Source organism: Equus asinus, chromosome 10 (assembly GCF_041296235.1).
Source record: "Equus asinus isolate D_3611 breed Donkey chromosome 10, EquAss-T2T_v2, whole genome shotgun sequence".
Taxonomy (NCBI): domain Eukaryota; kingdom Metazoa; phylum Chordata; class Mammalia; order Perissodactyla; family Equidae; genus Equus; species Equus asinus.
The window spans coordinates 36,211,747-36,224,426 of record NC_091799.1 but is presented as its reverse complement, the minus strand read 5'-3'; the positions used below and the strand labels follow the sequence as shown (position 1 = coordinate 36,224,426).

At 51.2% G+C, this 12,680-nt stretch overlaps 1 protein-coding gene across 2 annotated transcripts; it reads right to left on the bottom strand.

Annotated features, from left to right (window-relative positions):
• Positions 1–1,169: 1,169 nt before the first annotated feature.
• On the bottom strand, positions 1,170–5,891 carry KLF4 (KLF transcription factor 4). Of its 2 annotated transcripts, XM_070519074.1 has the most exons (5): positions 5,304–5,886; positions 5,070–5,190; positions 3,426–4,416; positions 3,171–3,335; positions 1,170–2,256 (listed from the first exon to the last, which is right to left on the bottom strand). In XM_070519074.1, the coding sequence occupies exons 1-5, from the start codon at positions 5,306–5,308 to the stop codon at positions 2,081–2,083; spliced, it is 1,458 nt and encodes a 485-aa protein (XP_070375175.1). In that variant the 5' UTR covers positions 5,309–5,886; the 3' UTR covers positions 1,170–2,080. The 2 variants fall into 2 exon arrangements, with proteins under 2 accessions (XP_070375175.1, XP_070375174.1); XM_070519073.1 differs by having other exon boundaries at positions 3,171–4,416; positions 5,304–5,891.
• Positions 5,892–12,680: the final 6,789 nt, after the last annotated feature.

Here is a 12,680-nt window from a genome sequence, read left to right as displayed (position 1 = left end):
GCACCTGTTTTCTTTTAAGCTAAGACACATGCCATGTTTTCCAGTCATGCTGGACTCCTTAAAACAAGGAAAATACTTGATGTACCGTGAACCTCTTATGAATTTCTATTTTTTTATTCCATTTATGAAACGCACCCACAGTGCAAACACCCCTCTGGACATTATATATAATGGTTAATAAGCAGTCTGAAGAAAATGCCAGTCAGCTTCTGTCTGCTTGACAATGTTAATTAGTCACCCGCATCACCATTACAAATATATAAAGTGTCGTCAAGTGTCACAAATACTTTTTCCCTTTTGTGACAGCCATAAAAGGAGCCTCAAATTCTTGGACATCCGCCTCAAGCAAGTACCAGTGCAGTTTTCAGCTTTAATAACTTCAGAAGTATGCTACGAACTTACAAAAACACCGTTTAAAACTGACATAAATTTGCTTTCCCCTTAGTTTGGTGACTTTGGGTAATTTGTAATATTTTTGTTTCAGTCTGCTGAAACAATGGGTCTGGCTATCTCCAGAGGACCAATGAAGTTTTAAAAGGATCTGCTAGAAACTAGTTAAGGATATAACCAGAAGGAATGTATCTGTAACACACTGAGCATAAATGAGTCCCATAATCCTCAGGAGGGCACTGTGGAACCACGTTCTTAGGGTTGTGCGCTGTGGGAACGCTGTTGTTACTTAAATTGTTCTAAGCACAAGGCCAGGCCTCCGAAGAGAGAAGATTTTTGTATTTTCATTTAATTTTAAAGACAAACTATAAAGCTGTTTTAAAATGTAAAACTGAAATGTGTACGTTGATTTTATGACTACTTTTATATTAAACTGAGCAAATTGAAGAACGACTGAGCTGTTTCCACCTCGAAATTAATACTCAGGTAAGGAAACTGCTGTCATGTCCTTTTATATACAATTTGGAAAAGCGACCTAAGGCCAGGTAAGTTTAATTCTCTATCTCAAATACTCAGCCCTTTCAGCGCCTAAGACATTGAAAGTACTTACTGAAAAACTAAGTAGTCTTTAAAAAAGTCTTCTTTTAATCTCTGTTGAGATAGCTGGCTCGCTCTCCCGTGTGATTTTCACTTGCCCTACCCATTGTGTTTAAACTGAAATCTGTGACAAGCTTCTCCAGGGGAAAAACGAAACGAAACGAAACGAAACCAAAACCATGTTCAGATAAAATATTATAGGTTTATTTAAAACTTAATTCTCACCTTGAGTATGCAAAATACAAACTCCACAAAATGTTCATTTTTTTACTTTGTAGTTTACAAATATACAAAATAGAAGTTTGCTTAAATTTATATTACATATTTATTAAGGCAAGGAACTATATAGAAAAAAACATTTGTTCTGCTTAAGGCATACTTGGGAATAAACCATTGTACAAATTATTGCACATCTGAAACCACAGTGCATAACAGACTGTCTGCATAAAAAACGTTACAGAAGTAAACCAGGTGTATTTACCTGACTTAGGTCATAAATGTAGATCGGAAGACAAAAAGAGATTTTCCTTGTCAAAGTATGCAGCAGTTTTAAGAACTCTGGCTTCCTCATTTGGTACCTTTAGAACCAAGACTCACCAAGCACCATCGTTTAGGCGATTAAAACACATTTTCTGTACCTGAATTTCTTCCTCTTCTTCTAATATCATAATAATGGCTTTTAGAAGGCAAAGAGAATACAAGGTGATGTTTATGCTTAAATTGCAGCGCAACACAATTCAAGGGAATTCTGGTCTTCCCCTCCCCCAAAACTCACGGATCTAATTTATACCCTGATATCCACAACTTCCAGTCACCCCCTTGGCAATTGTAAGTCCAGGAATATTCAAGTTGGATTTAGAGTTGGAATGATAGAAGATCCAGTCACAGACCCCATCTGTTCTTTGATTTGTCTTTTGGTTTCCTCATTGTCTCCTGATCGTCCATTCACAAGCTGACTCTGGGGAACTTGACCACGACTGTAGTGCTTTCCAGCTGGGTTCCTCCCCTCCCCGGGAAGACAGTGTGAAAGGTAAAAAAAAAAAATACTGAATTCTCTTCTGGCAGTGTGGGTCATATCCACTGTTTCGGGAATTTAAAAGTGCCTCTTCATGTGTAAGGCGAGGTGGTCCGACCTGGAAAAGGCCCGGTCGCACTTCTGGCACTGGAAGGGGCGGTGCCCGGTGTGTTTGCGGTAGTGCCTGGTCAGTTCGTCAGAGCGGGCGAACTTCCACCCGCAGCCGTCCCAGTCACAGTGGTAAGGCTTCTCACCTGGAAAAGGGAAGGGAAGCCGGTGAAGGCCTGGCTAAACAACCCCGCTTGGAAAGGATCCAGGAGCATCTTTACACCACTGAAGGCCGTATTAGGTTTCAGATCAGCAACAGGAATACGCAATGTGTCTTAAGTATTCTTTTTTCAGGGGAACACAGATAAGTACCAAAACCACCTAAACCTACACTTCTACAGGGATAAAAGTTTCATTCTTCTGAGCCAAGACAGGACAGTGGTGGAAATGAATTCGGAAATCATGTCTGCTGGTGCATCTCTTCTAGCCCAAACAAAGCAATAAAATCTTATCCCACTACAATTAGGTCTAAAAGGCCACAGGAGACTACTTCTGTACTAACACCTCTGCTATTTTACTGAACTTTACCTACATGACCTTACGCGCCTATTTACATCAACATCGAAATTCTCTGCAGTGATGATCTTAAACCAGAATCTCGGCAATCCTAACCATTAAATGCGTGTAATTTAAATAAAACCTAATTATTAAGAATAGAACTATAAGGAAGGGAAGGTGAATCTGGGAAGGGAACAACCAACGAACAGGCTAGAAAATGAAAATCGGATTAAAAAAACCCGTCAGGCTGTTGCACTGCAAAGTATAATTTCTTGATTACAAGGGCCAAGCTTTGCTCAAGCTAGGAGAGGCCCAGGGCCGCCTGGAATCTCCCTGCCTTTCAAAGGCCTAACAAAACTGGACGTTCAAGCACTGATACCATCCATCAAGCAAAAGGCTCCTGGGCAAAAAAGCAGGCGCCAGTTTGCTGTACTCCGCTGTGATCCAGGAGATGGAGGAGATAGACTGCGCCCCACGTCCCAAGCGAGGTCCCAAGGAGCGCCCAGTTAGCCGATGGAGCTGGCCACCAACCCCCTCCTCTCCCCAGCTCCTGTCCTCCTACCTGTGTGGGTTCGCAGGTGTGCCTTGAGATGAGAACTCTTCGTATAGGTTTTGCCGCAGCCCGCATAATCACAAGTGTGAGTGGCTGTCCTTTTCCGGGGCCATGACCTTCTCCCCCTCTTTGGTTTGGGCTCCTCCGGCATGCAGGAACCAGGTGGCATGAGCTCTAGGGGTGAAGAAGGTGGGGTCAGCATCATCCCATGCACCCCGGAGGGCCGGCACTCGGGAGCTGGAAGTAGGAAACCCCAGGACTGACCTTGGTAATGGAGCTGTGGAACCTGTGGCTGCATCTGGTCCGGCAGGAAAGGTGGGTAGTTGGGCCCTGGGTGGGGATGGAAGCCCGGGGGGAGTGGCAGGGCAGGATGACAGTCCCTGTTGCTCAGCAGTTCCTCGGCACCCAGGGTCGGGGTAGTCCTGCTGGGGAGCTGCCGCCCCAGGGGAAAGTCATGCGCAGGTGGCCGGTGGCCATTGCTGAGAGGGGGTCCAGTGCCCAAGTGGGCCTCTAGGGGCCGACCGACCGTGCACGAGGAGACAGCCTCCTGCTTGATCTTGGGGCACATGCGCGGTGGCCCGCCGCTGTAGGGCGCCACCACCACCGGGTGGCTGCCGTCCGGGCTGCCTTTGCTAACACTGATGACCGACGGGCTGCCGTACTCGCTGCCAGGGGCACTCAGCGACGCCTTCAACACAAACTTGCCCATCAGCCCGCCACCTGGCGGCTGCGGCTGCTGCGGTGGAATGTACACTGGGTCCAATTCGGGCCGCAGGAGCTCGGCCACGAAGCCGCCCGAGGGGCTCACGTCGTTGATGTCCGCCAGGTTGAAGGGAGCTGTGGGAGGGGGCACAGACTCCCGGCCATAGAGGAGGCCGCCGCTCGTGCTGCCCGGCGCCACGCCCGGGTCTCCCCCGGCCCGCATCGGATAGCTGAAGCTGCAGGTGGAGGGAGCACTAGCAGGACCGCTGCTCGACGGGGAGGACGAGGATGAGGCCGAGGCCGACGAGGACACGGTGGCGGCCACCGACTCCTGATGGGACAGCGAGTTGGAGAGGATAAAGTCCAGGTCCAGGAGATCGTTGAACTCCTCCGTCTCCCTCCGGGGTAGGAGCGCCGGGTTGCTGCCGCCGCAAGCCGCGCCAACTCCGCCACTCTCCAGGTCAGTGGCCAAAGTCGTCGCCGGCAGGTCGTAGGGGCGGCCAGGAAGCACCGGGGGAAGTCGCTTCATGGGGGAGAGCTCCTCCCGCCAGCGCTGCGGGAACAGCACGGGAGAAAGGCTGTCAGTCGTGGTCCCGCTGCTGCCACCAGACATAACCGGCGGGCTACCACACCTATACCGCCCAGGCATGAGGACCGGGCAGGCAGGAAGTGCCTGGGGACTCTGGGCGCTAGCGCTGCAATCTTGGCCCACAACCCGGTCCAAGGAGAGGCGGTGCGCCGATATGGAGGATGTAATGTTGTGCCTGCCCGATTGCGTGTGAGGGAGCGCCGCGGCTAGCGAGCCGGGGTCCCTCCCCAGCCAGATCCCGGGGACGCTCCCGCCGCCCCCGGAATTGGGACACCGAGGCTCTCCTGGTGCGCCCTAGCCACGGGGACGCCTACGCGCTAAGCTCACTCGGGCCCAGCCAGTGTCTGGGGACACAGACACCGCCCGCCCTGCCGCCTGCGCGCTACGGGACGTGCGCGGACCCGGTGTGCGCCCCCGGCGGCTCCGCAGCGTCCGGACCACACGCACAGACAGCTGAGCCAAGGGCGCGGAAGCCATCCTGGGAAGGCTGCGGAGCCCGTGCGGTGGCCACTCCTGCCCCTCGCCTGGTGGTTCGCGGTGACCCCAGGGCTCCGCTCGTCCCCACCCCACCCGCAGAGGACCACTGGACGCTCCCGACAGCCCGGGGCAACACTCACGTTATTCGGGGCACCTGCTGGCCGCAGGGTCTTCTCCCTTCCCGCCGGGCCGGACGCGAACGTGGAGAAGGACGGGAGCAGTGCGTCGCTGACAGCCATGTCAGACTCGCCAGGTGGCTGCCTGCGGGCCGGGTCGGGTGCACACGGAGGCAGGAGTCAGGGGGCCACCCTCGACCGCCGCTCCGGCGCGTGCCCCCGGCCGTCACCCCTCCCCGCGCCCCGCGCTGCACCTACCTCATTAATGTGGGGGCCCAGAAGGTCCTCGAGAGTCCGAAGCAGTGGGGGTACCCGAACCCCAAAGTCAACGAAGAGGAAGAAAAAGACTTAGAAACGAAGTCAAAACCAAAACCCCCAAATTGCCCGAGGTCCGTCTTCTTTGGATTAAATATAAATGGGAGATGCCTTTTTAAAAAAGTTCCTTTGTATACAAAAGTTCTTAGAAAAGTTGTAAACTCATAAAAATAGACAATCAGCAAGGCGAGAAAGTATGTCCGGTGGCCAGGCTGCGCTCTCTTCGACTCAGCAGCGTCCCCCCCCGCTGTCGCGGTCGCCGCGGCTGTCGCCGTGGGCGCTGGGGCTGTGGCAGAGGTGGCGGGCGGGCGGCGCCGCCAGGTGAGACTGGCCGCGGTGGCGCGGATCTGCGGACTGGGCGGCGGCGCGGGGCGCGGAGTCCGGGGGGCTGCGCGGGGCGCGCGCGGCCATGGGCGCTGGCAGCGGGCGGGTGGGTGGCTGGGTGGGGGGCCGGAGGGGCGGGGAGGGGCACTTGGCGGCTCCCGGTGCCGCCGCCGCCCGCCACCGCCTCTGGTCCCCGCGCGCCCGCAGCCGCGCTCGCTCTCTCGGCCCGGGGAACTGCCGGCGGCCGCCGCGCGCTCCTTACTTATAACTTCTCGGCTCCCGCCCTCCCCCGCCTCCTACCCGCAGAGCGCAGGGGCCCGCCGCCAGGCCCCGCCCCCCCTTTCTTCTCCCCTCCCTCCCGCGGCCCCCCCGCGCGTTGCCATGGCAGCTAGATAAACAAACTCTGCGCACGTGGGGGCGGGGGAGAGGGAGGGGCGCAGGCGGGGCCGGGCCGGGCCGTGACGCCAGCCCGGCAGCTGGCGGGCAGGAGCCGGGCTGACGCCGGCGGCGGTGGCGGCGGCGGTCCCGGCGCGGGGGACGGGGCGCAGGGTCGGCAGTCGCGCGCCCAGGGCAGTCGGCGTGGCCACGGTTCGCTCCCTGGGTTCGAAGCCCGGGGCCGAGAAGGCTGGTGGGGGCGGGGGTCGGTAACGCGCCCCCACCCCCGCTCCGGGACGTGCTCGCCGGTCTGTCTGCGCGCTGGAGAAGAGCGCGATTATCCGCGTGACTCATCCCGCCCTGCGTCCCTCCCTTGCGCACGCAGAAGCCCCGCGCGGGTCCCCGAGCGCCAGTGCCGGCGCGTGGCCGGGCCCCGCGCGGTTCCTCGCGGGCTCTTCGGCTGGGTGGGGGTTGGGGTGTCGGTGTCGAGAGGAGGGGGTGCCCTGCACTGCGTGGTGGGGCCTAGGAGCCTGCGAAGGCCAGAGGGGTGTTCCTCGCCTGGAAAGGGCGGAAAGAGGTGGAATCGGAAACAGAGTTATGGTTTTGATATTTAAAGGAGCGAGGACGGGAGGGAAAGGGCTCCAGATTTATTTTGTGGGGTGGGGCAGGGCTGAGGAGCGGGGACACCTTTCAACCAGGGAATCGCAAAGCACTTGACAAGCCACGCACTCTCCTTTCCACTTTATGGATGAGAAAACTGAGTCATAAAGAGGTGAAATGGCGAGGTAGAGGTCACACGGCAGCTCGCTCCCTTGGCTCGGGCTCTGAGCGGTCGGCCCGCCGAAAGGGACTTAGCTGGAAAGGCACCGGGAAGTGGAGCGATGCGGTGGGACCCGGGTTCCCGGAAAAGGGCCCCCGGAGCTGCGGCAGCCGTCCCTGCCCACCGGGAAGAGAAGAGGAAACGGCGATCGTTATTTCAGTCGTATAACTTTGCCTCCCCACCCCCGCTCTCCCTTTAGTTTGTGATCAGTAATTTTCCAGTCGGGAAATGTTTTCGCCCTCATCTTTGCAAACAGTGCTTTTTTTTTTTTTTTTTTTTTTTTTTTCTCCTTTTACACGTGAGCGTGGTGTTCGGTGTCTCTTGTTAAAGGCTGGCGAGGTGTTGAGTTTGGACTCAGGCGCGCGGACCGGCTCCGCCCGCGTTCTCCCCGAGCCCCCTCAGGATTAAATGCCGTCGATCCGGCCGGGTGTCAGTCGGGAAAGCAAAAGGCGGGAGGACCGGGACAGGCGGGAAGCCCCAGCGCTCGGCAGAGGGTGCGCTCACCCTCGCTGAGCTTTGGCAGCCCCGTCTTTTAAGTCTCTGTCACCTGTTTGTTTCAGTCCTGCGATTCTGGTCCCTATGAGGTTTCCCCAGAATATGTTGGCCTTGACTTTTCCAGTCCTTGAGGACCACAGAAGCAGTCTTGGAATCCACTCGGCCCTCTCTGCCAACGCCGGGAATCCCTCTGGTTCCAGAGAATCGGCCGCCCTTGAAAGATGACTTCCATCCTCTAACTTGGCCTTGGCCGAGCGCTGCGACGGCCCGCAGCTGGGGGGAGGGGCACGCTTTGGTAGGGAAGTCCCGACCCCTCCCTCCCGGGGCCTCGAGGGGTTCAGCCCCATGCCACAGGAGCAGGCCAGTTACTTTAACTTTGAAAATACTGTCTTTTTCAAAAGGAGGACCCAGGAAAGGAAGACACCTGCTACCTCCTCCTCCCACTCCTTCCATTGTGATGGCAAAAATTTCTTGGGGTGCTAGGACTGGAGGATTGCATGGACAAGTTACCCACTTTTCCACCCAGGCCAAGGTTCCTAAACCCCAGTGAATTTGGATGAGCCCCTTAATTGGCAGCCGTCCCTCTCAGATGTGAACCTGTAAGTTAGGACCTGGAATTTCCCACTTAGGTAGCCAGTGAGGGAGATTTTTCCTGCTTAGCTCTTATTTATCTAAGGCAGTAGCCGTTCCTTTAAGCAAAAGTAACCACCGCAATGAAAAAACAATATTACACAGATGAATTGGAAAGCCACTATTATTATGTCATATAATCAAGACAAGATTCTGACGCTCGGTTAAAAAGACCAACTTGGGGTTTCCTTCTGGAGGAGAAAGTCAGCGCCTCTTCGTGGCAGGCAACGATCTGGTTATTCCTCTGATTGCATCATAAAGGAAAATGTCTGTATTCGCCTCACATTTCTAAAAGAGGTAAGGAACTTCAAGTTCGCAAATGATCTCCGGTCAAGGCAGTTGCCTGGTATGACAACAGGGTTATGACCCTCCCTCGCTTCACAACTGGTAGGTCCAGAAGAGTTAAATCCTGCCCTCTATAATTTATAAACATGAGGCTGAGCAAAGCTTTGATGACTAAATTGCACTCTAAAATAATAATAATAGAAGACACCCTTTAAAGGAGATTTAAATACTGGTGACTATTACAGCAAACTGATATTACAAGTTTTGTGGTATGGAAGTTAATTATTAATGTCCTTGGAGTTATAAAATAGATTTTTTTTTTTCCGGCACAAACTGCATTAGTTGGCAGAAGATGTGATGGAAACCATTAATGCTAGGGGATTAACATGGAGCCATGGAGGGGTGTGATGGGTTGAGGAGGCTGCGTAAAGGTCTCAGGTGAACACTGGGCACCAGATCTGGGCACGGGGCACCCCGAGGGGCCTGGCTGCACCCTGGCCTGGGGTGTCTGTGCGAAACTGCCGCAGGACTCAGGAAAAGCTGCTTTTTCAGAAAGTGAAAGCAGGAGATGATTTTAAGTATCCACATTTTTTGCAATGAAATCTCTACTGATTGTGAGAGGGTCTTGGAACTTTCACAAGGTGGCAACGCTTTTCTGAGCCTCCACGCCCATCTTCTTGGAAACTGCAGCTTTCTCCTTCATGTCAGTCCTGTGTGGAGGGTAGGAAAGCAGGCTTTAGCACTCACTTCCCTGGGCTTGTGTCCTGGCTCTGCTGCTTTCTAGTTGGGCAAGTGACTTGACCTCACTTTGCTTGTTTCTTTTTCTGTAAAATGGCGCTATTAATAGTATCTACTTAAAGTGGTGAAGATCATAAGTGGAATCATTCAAGTAAAGTGTTTAGCACAGGACTGGATCATTAATACATGATAATTACTATTATCACCACTATTCTCCAGGGCAATGTAAGCTTCATGAGGACAGCACCTATTGTTTTTTGTTTTTGGTGAGGAAGATTGTCCCTGAGCTAACATCTCTTGCCAATCTTCCTCTTTTTTTTTTTTTTTTTGGTGAGGAAGATCGGCCCTGAGCTAACATCTGTGCCAATCTTCCTCCATTTTGTATGTGGGATGCTGCCACAGCATGGCTTGACCAGCGGTGTGTAGGTCCACGCCCAGAAGCTGAACCCATGAATCCTGCACTGTCGAAGTGGAGTGTGCAAAGTTAACCACTACACCACCGGGCCAGCCCCTGGATCTATTGTTTTGTCCACAGCCATATCCTCAGGTCCTGGTATGGGATCTGCCTGGTACATGGTAATGCCCTACAAGTGTTTGTTGAATGAATGAATAATGTACTTTTCCTTTTGAACAGTCCATTAGCTGGAAGCCTGTTTTTCCTTTCAGCTCTCAGCTGTAGGCTCATTAATCCCCTTTCTTGTCAAGAACCTCAGTCCACCCAGACTCTTATCATAATTTTCCCCGCATTATTTCATCACTTTTCCCAGCTTCCCAAGCTCGCAGCCTAGGTTTTCCTCAGCTCCTCCCTCATTTTCTTTGACCTGGGCATGCAGGCATCCACAGAGTTAACCTTTTCCATTCCTAAATATCTCCGCTATCTTTTTCCTACTACCGACTTGGGCTACCTTAGTTGAGACCCAACTCATTTATAGATTTTAATTGTTGCCGTCGCTTGCAAGCTGTTGTTGTCCCCCTCCGTGTCCTCCGTGGTCCCCCTGGAATTTCCCTGCTGCATCTAATCCATTTTGCTGACAAATCACCACGGTTCTGCTTCTGCTCAACCCCCCAGCCCCCAGCAGCTCCCCTTTGCCCAGAGGAGGTTTAGCCTGATGTACCAGACTCTTCCTCATCTGGCCCTAGACAGACTTGACAGGAACATCCCTAGAGACTGAGCCCACCCTCCCTAAACTTTAACGGCGTGTGCTCTCAAGTCTCTGAACACACGATGTGTGATGTACCGTCATGGGCTGTTTGCCTCCCTGAAATGCCTTTTCTCCCCCCGGGGCCCTCATCATCCTCAAAGTCCAGAGCTGCTCTCAGTTGCCCCTTGGTCTGTTAGTCCCTGTCCAGGTTAGCCGTCTTTCCTCGGAGCGCTAATAAAGCTCCGTGGCCACTCTGCTGTGCCATTTCCCCAGTGAACCACCGTCATCTGGTTACTTGTTGATGGCTCCTGTGTCACTGTGGCATTTTTTGGATAAATGCCCCCCAGGGAGAATTCCTTGTAGAATGAAGGGAGTGAGCAGAACTGCCATAATAAAGCAGCTCATCCGGGAGCCCGGCCCTTGTCTTGTTAAGAACGTTTCTCATGCCAGCCCCATGGTGTAGTGGTTAAGTTTTGTACCCTCTGCTTCTGCCGCTGGTGTTTGTGGGTTCAGGTCTTGGGTGTGGACTTACTCCACTCGTCAGCCATGCTGTGGGGGTGACCCACATATAAAGTGAAGAAAGATTGGCATGGACATTAGCTCAGGGTTGATCTTCTTCAAGCAAAAAAAGAGGAAGATTGGCAACAGATATAGCTCAGGGCTAATCTTCCTCAGCACACACACAAAAAGAACGTTTCTCAGTGCTGGAGAATTCACTGGTGTGGTCTCTGTTTCCTAGTCCCTTCTCTGCCTCCACCTGCTTCTTTTCTTTCTTTGAAAAGTTCTGTGAAGGAGACAGAAAATAATATCTTTCATGACTCTGTCCTCTCAGAACAGCTGGACAAAAAGTAAGCGAACAGCCCTGACCGAGGCATTGTAATGAAACAACCTAGAAAACACAAACAAAAATAACCAAAAGCCAAACCAAAACCAAATGGAGAGAAGAGTCGACTCTTCTGGAGCCAAATCCATTGCCTTTCAAAGCCCAAACATTGGGGCTTGAAGTTTTTAGAGCAGAAAATGAATCACAGACATTTGAAAATCAATTCTCAGAAATTTAATTAAAATCTTTTTCATGAAACGTTAGGTTTGATCACTTAAGTTACACTGTTAGCTCCCAAATTTAGGTCCAACACAGTCATTAAGCTATTTAAAGAGAAATTCTAAGCTTAATGGGATTATCTTAAAAACTTTTGAACTATTCTGACAGCAATATGTTAAATTCGGCTTTTCTGTGTCCTCGGCTGTGTTCTGAGACAGTAAGAAGAAATTTTTAAAAACTCCTCTTTTTAGGTTGTTTATTTTGAAATGTCTCAGTACAGAATACTAACTTCTAAGAGTAAGATACATAGTCGTAATATTTCTCTTGAAGAAATTAGAATCTAGTGTTTACCATCTTTATCTAGAATGATGTTTTCAAGGCCAGAAGACGAATCCTCTTATCCTATATGCATTTGAAAATAAATATTGCATTTAAAAGTAAATGATCTAGCAAAGAAAGCCAATTAGCAGAGAAAATCTGTTGCCGAAATTTTCTCCTTGGCTCGGTCCACCACATTTTCCTGGCCTGGTAAGCTCTTTCCCAGGGGAGAATTATCATCGAAAGGAGGGCTACAGCATTACACAGATAAAGATTCTGTTTCCTTAGTTTAAGAGCCTCCATACCTCAGATTTTTAGACTAGGACAATCTCTTCTGGGGAGAACAGGATTCCCTCATTTAAACCAGAATGGAGGTAAAAATTTTTGCACTGTGGAAAATGTAGGGATCTTGAGGGTTTGAAACCCAGCGCTTCACACCCTGGGAAATGCAAACAAGCAACAAACAATTCTGTGTTTAATTTTCTTCTCAGTTTGTGGGCCGGACAAGCGGATAGGTTATTTTTGCCAATTTGACATTACGTACTTTGAGCCAAGGAAGTGATTTTTTTTAAAAAAACAATAGTAGCAGTGCATTTGGTTACCCTGTGATGGACTCTTTTTCACAAACATTGTGTTGGTTAATCAATTTTAACTTACTGGCTGGTGGGGCGAGCGCTAGGACCCCGGCCAGTGCCAATGTGAAAAAAGTAAAAGGCCAAACTAAATTTCTGGCAGCACTTAAATATCTCCTGTTGTGCTTGATGCATTTTTCGAAGTTGGTAACTCAGATCATCAAGGGATGATCGGAAGCTTCTCGAAAGGGGAAGCGCTAGAATGTCACCTCATCTTGAAGGAATTCCCAGCATTGTAATCGAGATTCAAGAGGGTGATCTATTCAGAGACCGCCCTCTATGTTGTCAGTTACTGATGAATTTTTCTGGTTGCTACATTTACCCAACAAAGCTCTCAGAGTCAAGTGTTTATGGGAAACACTGAACTGTTGAATTTCAATATTCTGTTTCATTCAACAAACTCGGTTTTCCATTAAAATAGAAAGTCATTTGGACTTCTTTAAAGACAAGACAGTGTCTTTGGGCTCTGTGAGTGCTGCTTGCAGTGTCATTATCTGCGTTTAATTCTTTGCGCCTTCT